This window comes from Emydura macquarii, unplaced genomic scaffold (genome assembly GCF_026122565.2).
Source record: "Emydura macquarii macquarii isolate MOO-44397 ecotype Brisbane River unplaced genomic scaffold, CSIRO-AGI_Emac_v2 contig_450, whole genome shotgun sequence".
NCBI lineage: Eukaryota > Metazoa > Chordata > Testudines > Chelidae > Emydura > Emydura macquarii.
The window spans coordinates 10,265,871-10,273,297 of NW_027130587.1; the positions used below are offsets into that span (position 1 = coordinate 10,265,871).

The 7,427-nt window shown below is 38.6% G+C and overlaps 2 protein-coding genes across 2 annotated transcripts in view; both read left to right on the top strand.

The window, feature by feature from the left end:
• Positions 1-3,005, top strand: part of RABGEF1 (RAB guanine nucleotide exchange factor 1) — a 31,594-nt gene extending 28,589 nt beyond the window's left edge. The window contains 1 exon segment of the mRNA XM_067537971.1: positions 684-3,005. Within this exon segment, the coding sequence (XP_067394072.1) occupies positions 684-1,082 (399 nt within the window). The 3' untranslated portion in view covers positions 1,083-3,005.
• The window catches only part of TPST1 (tyrosylprotein sulfotransferase 1), a 227,699-nt gene that overhangs the window by 136,101 nt on the left and 84,171 nt on the right, over positions 1-7,427 (top strand). The window lies entirely within an intron of this gene.

The window sequence follows — 7,427 nt, forward strand, 5'->3', positions numbered from 1 at the left end:
GTATCCCTAGAAGAGGGCATGCATATGTGCGTATTTGGCTGAAAAAAACTATGAACTTGGATACCCTGGAATTTGCATATATAACAGTTTTACAAGAAAAATGACTTTTCCTCCCCCTCAAACGGTATGCAATAGTTAAGCTTTTAAAATAATATTTTCAGAAGGAGAACACTTTCAAGCTGAGATGCATGCCTCCCATTTACTTTTTCAGAAACAGTTTAGATAGAGTGTAGCATGAAATTATGCTCAGGACATAACTAAAACAAATGCACATAGTATAAATGAAGATTAAACATGCTGCTGTCACCTTTTTCTGTCTTTTCAGTCTTTCACTTTCTGTTCTTTTTCAAAATGCAGTGACCTATAGTTTGCCATGGAGCTTCCTCATTCAGTCAGCACACAGTTGCTTTGTACGGCTGAGATGATCTGATCTGAGTGGTGTTCTGCAGTTTCTTAAAATGTTAGTTATTTTTAATTTTTTGAGCTGCCTTTTTTAAATCAGGCTACCTTAAGAGGATTTTCAGAAGAGCAGCAATGTGCCGTCAGGTGATCTGTTGAACCATTAAACCAATGACCATATTGTTTATATAACAGCACAATTAAAAAGCAGAACACTTGTTACAGGTTATGCCTTGCATAATGCACCCTGCCAGTGACACTCTCTCTCTCTGTTCTATGTGTAGTGCTGTGCTGTGGCCTTCATTGAGAAGTTGGATGCTCAGTCTTTAAATCTAAGCCAGGAGGATTTTGATCGCTACATGTCTGGCCAAACATCTCCAAGGAAACAAGAATCTGAAAACTGGTCAGCTGATGTGTGCCTGGGTGTTAAACAGATGTATGAAAACTTAGACCTCCTGTCTCAGTTGAATGAGAGACAGGAAAGAATTGTCAGTGAAGCCAAGAAGCTCGAGAAAGACCTAATAGATTGGACTGATGGAATTGCTAAGGAAGTCCAAGATATTGTTGAAAAATATCCATTGGAAATAAAACCAAAAAATCAACCCTTAGCAGCTATTGACTCTGAGAATGTAGAGAATGATAAATTGCCCCCACCATTGCAGCCACAGGTGTATGCTGGGTGATTTACCAGGAAAGTATTAACTTCAAAAGGAATGCTTACATACCTGATACTATCTGCTGCTTGGAAAGGGAAATAAGTTTGAGGCTAAAAATCAAATGAGTTTAAATCAGTACATTTTTAAAGGTACACTTACTTTGTTTAGTGTGTAATAAATTGTATTTATTTTAGTCAAAGTAGGTTTCTATTGGGCTTTTGTGGTTTTTTGAACTGAATTTAAATTTTCTACACAAAGCCAATGTAATTTTTAAGCGACACTAGTTCATTGACAACTTTTTCCTGAAACCTTCCTTCTAGGCATACACTTATGTGTTTTTAAATAGTTAGTTTAATTTAAACTTAAGAAAAAGATTAGCAGTACTTCTTGAATAATGCAAGGCTAGGAGTTCTAGCAGAAACTCAAAGGTACCAATGTTCCAGAGTCTGAATTTATTCCATAGTTGTAATGATGAAAGATACATTGTAAAATAAATATGTAGAATTGTAAATAGGTTTAAAAAGTAATGTTTCAACTGTGCATGGCACTTTGTATATTAGTACAAAATGATATATAAAAATGTCCATTTTTAGCATCTTTTATTTAGTTTAATACTAACTTCACAGTATATAGGGAAGTACGCCATTAATGTATTTTAGCAAGCTGGATGATACAACAGAATGAACTGCAGATTTGAAAGCTTGTCAGAACATTGTCATAGTATTCATAGCTTTTAAACTCACTCTTTAATAACTCTTGGAATCTGAAAATTGAAGTATTTTTTCATCTTAACATTTCCCTCCATTTTTGTCAGTACACTGGTGGTCCGTAGGGTTGCAGGTGGGTGCTGGTATTGCTTATTTCTAAGAAGAAAGAGCATTGAAGCAGGTTTTGGAAGGAGAGGATGTATCATTTTTATGTCATTTTACTTGGGGGGCGGGGGTGGAATGGCTCAAATGCTCAGCCAACAATGACTGACTCCCTTTCCTAATACATTGAGTTTGTATTCTTTAATCATTTCCCACTAATGGGTTGGGCCTTGACCACTTTTTTTTTTAATCCAGGCATGCATCACATAAACCTGTTTTAGAGGCTGCTTTACGAAGAGCATGATCTTTTGCTATGAGCAAGAAAGAGCACATTTATTTTTACAAAATTGCACTATTCTGGGCTTTAGTGATTTTTGAGTATTGAAAGTGAACAAGCTTAAGCATTAAGCATCCAGGTTAATACAGTTTACTTCACAAAATCTTTACATCACTGTGTACTGTATTTCATGTGAAGAATAACCTGGCAATTCCCTCCACAAAACATGTCACCACTAGCAGAATTATTTTATATTCCAGTGATACATTTTATATATCATTTAAAATATCTTCCAGTTAATTTAGTCTGCCATGTCTTGTTTGTGTACTTGTGATATTTAATGCCTTTCAAAGATACTTTCCTTAGCTTGGCTAAGGGCTGTTCTTAAGCAACATTAATTTTTTTCCATCATGGGGAGGGTAGGTACCCCTTCATTGTATTCTATTGCTTTAAAAATACTGATACTTCAAAATTTGCACTGCAATAATTTCAGACCAAAACTGTGACTTGTCCTATTTTTAACTCTCAATTTGTTGTTTAACGGTTTGAACTATGCATTCATTCCTAGTGTTTCAAAGGTAACTAGTTATTCACATTTCCCTGCAGAGATGCAGCAATGAGTTAATTGATGACAAGAAATTACTCCGAGTAGTTACTGTACATTGATGAGACTCTGCTCCTAGACTGTTCAAGTCCTGATCAGTGCTTGTAGTGAGTCTTTATTTTCTCCAGATACATTAGGTGCTAATTCTGATATCCAGGTACACATCGTCTCTTTCCTATTAAATAAATAAAATTAAAAATGTACAAACCTTTTAGCAACTGCATATGAAATTGCTGTGTTAAATAAAAATATGTACATTATCCCCTTGTTAATGAGTTCTTCAAAAATCCTGCTTTTATTGTATGCTGCTATTGTTTGAATGAATATCTGTTTACTTATGTCAGGCACCTGCTTTTTCCATATTTGTGGAGGTGAAGAAACCTTTGGTGTTCATATGCTCTAGACTTTGGATATGAACTTCTGACTTAAACAAGCAATCTAAATACATCAAAAAGCCTCAGTAGCAGAACTGTTTTTGACCTTGGAAAGAAATCGCTGCAGCAGAGAGTAGTGGAGTAGTCAAATGACATGATTTTTCTACAGTGCTTTTCTAGCTAAGATATTTCTAATCAAACCATCAAAGTTCTGTCACAGGCATAAATTAATTCACAATACCTCTGTGATGTGGGTGAATAAGTAGTTTCATATTCATTTTACAAATGGGAAAATTGAGGTGACTTGCCCACAGCTCCAGAAGAAGCTGGTAAGTAAGAACTGTAAGTAGAACTCAAATCTCTGCATACTTCCTGTGATAATTTGGGTTCCAGTCCAGCGCTTAGATAATTGGACTGTCTGTTATGGGAAAAAAAACTTTATGACAAGTTTTTAAAGCAAATGATTTAAGATATTTAGCCTTGCCCACAGCCATACAGTAAGCAGACAAACCTATCTAAAATGTAAGTTAGTTTAGATGGAATATTTAAGTGTCAATAATGTGCTTTGCACTGTTTAAGATATAAAATGAAATCTGTCCTGGTCCCTAAGAGATTATAATCAAGACAGACCCAAAAAGACAGGATACATTGGGAAATCCAGAGCTGGAAATAACTTGAAGGGTTTTTAATATTTGTATTGGTTCACTTTTGAGGCATCAGAGAATAGTGAGTCTTTATTACTGCTGGAATAGCAGCAGTGGCCATGAACATTTTTAATAGTAAACAGGAGAACCTATTTGCCAATCAAAATATTTAGTTACAAGATAAGACCAATATATGTTACTGAAATGGGAAAGAGACAAGTTGCTACCATTTTGTCACAATAACAAAATGTAGTTAGAGATTGTGTCTCATGGACACAGAAAATCCATACTATAGTTAATAAATGCTACTGAAAATAAAGGATGTTATGGAATCCCTGATCAATGAGCTGCACACAGTTGGCTTTGAACATGAACCAACTACTTAGTTTGCCTAGATCTGACTGAGAAGCTACTTTACAGAAAACTGTTACCAAACTCTGTGTTCTTCTTTGAGTAGAGTCCCCATAGGTACGCCATGTGAGCATGTGTGCGCCTGTGCACTCTTAACCAGAGGCTTTTTTCAGCAGTATCTGCATCTGCGCCTTAGACACCGCCACACTCTAGCATGAGGATATATAGGGAAGGGCTGACCTGCCACCACTCCAATTCCTTCTCAGCCACCTACGTGGCTTGAGACGGAGCATCGCAATATCCATTTAGCTAGTCACTTGGCTTGCTACATCTCTTGCTCATATTTTCTTTATTTCATAGTCTTTTCCTTTGATTTTATTCTTTTTTCTGTTAATTAGCACAGTTTGTGCTTTTGAGAGGGTTTCTCCTTCCCTTTTTTTTTTTTGTCTGATCTAGGCCTTTATTGGGTTTTTTTTTTTTTTTTCCTCAAGCCTCAATCTGCAGCCTTGAGTTTAGGTTATATCTAAGAGCCCGGGCTTCCAAAACCTCAGTGATGGGTTGGACTGAGGGGTTTACTGGAGAATAAATGATTGCTTCTGATGATGTATCTTAGTGTGGGACAGTAAGTCAGGTGTTGCAGAACCACTTCCAAGAGAGTGCCCCTGTTCACCTTACAGTCTTCAACTAAAACAATTATTGAAGTTTCTGGGATTAAGTACCGTCAAAATACACTTAGAATGTCCCCTTACAGAAACTGACAAGGAGCTGACTTTAGATCTGGCCTCATGGGCTACAGCTCCCTCTTTTACACCAGACATTGATCCATTGGACATTGATCCAAAAGCTGATAAAGTAATATTTTTCAGCTGTAGAGCTGAATGTTTTCCTATGTGGGGGGAGGAAGAAATATTATCCTGGTCTGTCCCTATAATTGTAGGGTACCGTAAATGCTTCACTACTCAAAACATTTGCAAGATTGGCCTTATGCTATGCGCTATGTAACTCTCAAAAGTAAAGGAGATGATGTATGGCTTGTAGAGGGTTTATGCGTTTGGGAAACTTCCAGTCTACACACTTTTTGGCATCTACTAAATGGGGTAGGTGAGCTGCTGAAGAACATACTGTAGACTTTTCAAAGGTGTAACTGAATAACTTACTTTTATATAGTTTCTGTTGAATTTGGCACTTACGCATGGTGCTTTGTGTCCTTGGAATTTAGATTTCTACATTGTAATACTGCTGCAAATTAATGTCTCAACAATGATAAAACCAACCTGAAACTAGTGGGACTACCAAATGATGCGACAGTGTTGGCGAAGGGCCTTGATGAATTTGTGGCCCACCCAACATGGATTTTGCAGAATCTAAACTTTCATTTAAAAAACAAAGTTTCTACTCCTCCTGCTTGCAAAGATAATCTTCTGAATGTGAACTAAATATAAACTTATACAGTGTTTCATATCAGTAAAGAGACTGAAATAATGGCTGATACAAACTAACCTTCCCTCATTCAGCTTGGTGGAATATTAACTCCAAAGCATTTTGATACTTCACATGTCACCTATAACTATTTAAGGGCTGGTCATTATGATGGGGTTGAGAGCAAAGCCCACAGAAAAGGGAGTTGAAAATGTGAAAGAGACCAAACCAAGGGCAGAAACAGCAGTGCTTGTAAAAATGTGTATTTGCCACATGAGAGAATGAATGCAGCTAGCAGGTACTGAATAGATAGAGTTTAGTGACTACGTGATGGCAATATTCTAGTCTTGATCTTTCTGTAACCCACCCATTGACATCAGTGGGAGATCCATTGTGGACTGAGTTCTAACTTTATATACTCCAGTCCCTGAATATAATTAAAAATGTGTCGGTCCTCTCTACAGAATGAGCTTGCCACCTCATTACAGGTCATAGTGTAACGGGTAGTATGAGTTGTCATGTAACTAACATCACACTGCATGGTAAATCTACACATTGCCCTCTGTGGATCACCATTAAAAGAATATTAAATATTACCAAGGCAGAAAGCCATTCAGGCCCATTTATTATGACCTGAAATTTTTACATTTTTTTTCATCCTTTAAGATTAAAAAATCATCTTCCTCTCCTCTTCCCTCCCCACCCCTGCCAAGTGTTTGATGGAATACTCTGTGGGGGGCAGGGGGAGGAGTGGTCCATCTGACCTTATAAATGCTAAGAAAATGACACCTGCTTGAGAGAGGAAGGGATTTTTATGCATATTGTTTAGTATGCAGTGTCTTTTGTTCTTATTTAACTCAAATGTCTGACAAACAGTTGAAAGAAAAGTTTTTGTCAAAGTTTTAGCAAAATATGTGCTGAAAGTGCAAATCCACCTGTGAGTCCTTTCACAGACCTCTGGCAAAATAAGATTAGGCAACACTTGATATGCCTGATAAGTCTATTGTTTGGAGAAAAAAAAAAAAAAGTTAAACATGGTTGTTGGGCCTTCATACAGCATAAAAAAGCAAAATGTACAAGATCAACTTCTACGCATCCCTTTGTTAGCATTAAAGGATCTCTGGATTGGCAGGGACCAGTAGCTGGGTTGTCATAGCAGAATGGTTTATGTAAATTAGAATTAGCCCCAACTCAAGATTCTTAGAACATTTTAAAAGAAGAGAAATTCTCACCTAAACTAATTCGGTATGAGCTGGTGTGACTCAGTAAAGGGAACTAAAGACAAATTTTGGAAAGATTTAAAAAAAAAGTGTTTGAATCCAGAATAATAAAGGGAACTTAACTGTCCTGGTGCGAAGTGTACTCACAAATAACGGGCCTGGTCAGCTGCAGCTGCACATAAAGTAAGTACAGCTTTGAGAAGCCTGGCTCTACGGCCTGTCGAGCAGTCCCATTCCCAGCGTGCACCCAGCGTGCCTCTTCTCCCGAAAGGCCACAAGGACGCTAACAAAAGTGGCGGTGCTTCTTGCCAGACGGACAAGAAAGCTTCTTACCAATGGCATCTGTTGTTGAAGTTGGGACACAGCGACGTCACCCTAAGCTCCTCCGCCTCGTAACGTGTCCTCCCCTGTACAGCCGGGGCCCGTACCCCTCGTGGCAAGGGGCAGGGCGCAGGTGGGAATTCTTAGCAAGGGCTCTGGGGCCAGGCCCAAGGGGTGCAGGTCCCAGCCCAAGACAGGACGGGTCCGGGGGAGGGCCTGGTTCCTGCCTATCCAGCTGGCGTGGGCCAGCCCAGGCGGAGGGAGTCTGTCCCCCTGCTCCTGGGTGAGGCAGAACCCAGGGGTGCCAAAGGCTTTCAGGGGCCAGCTTGGACCCAGCCTCTCCTTGCCCCTCC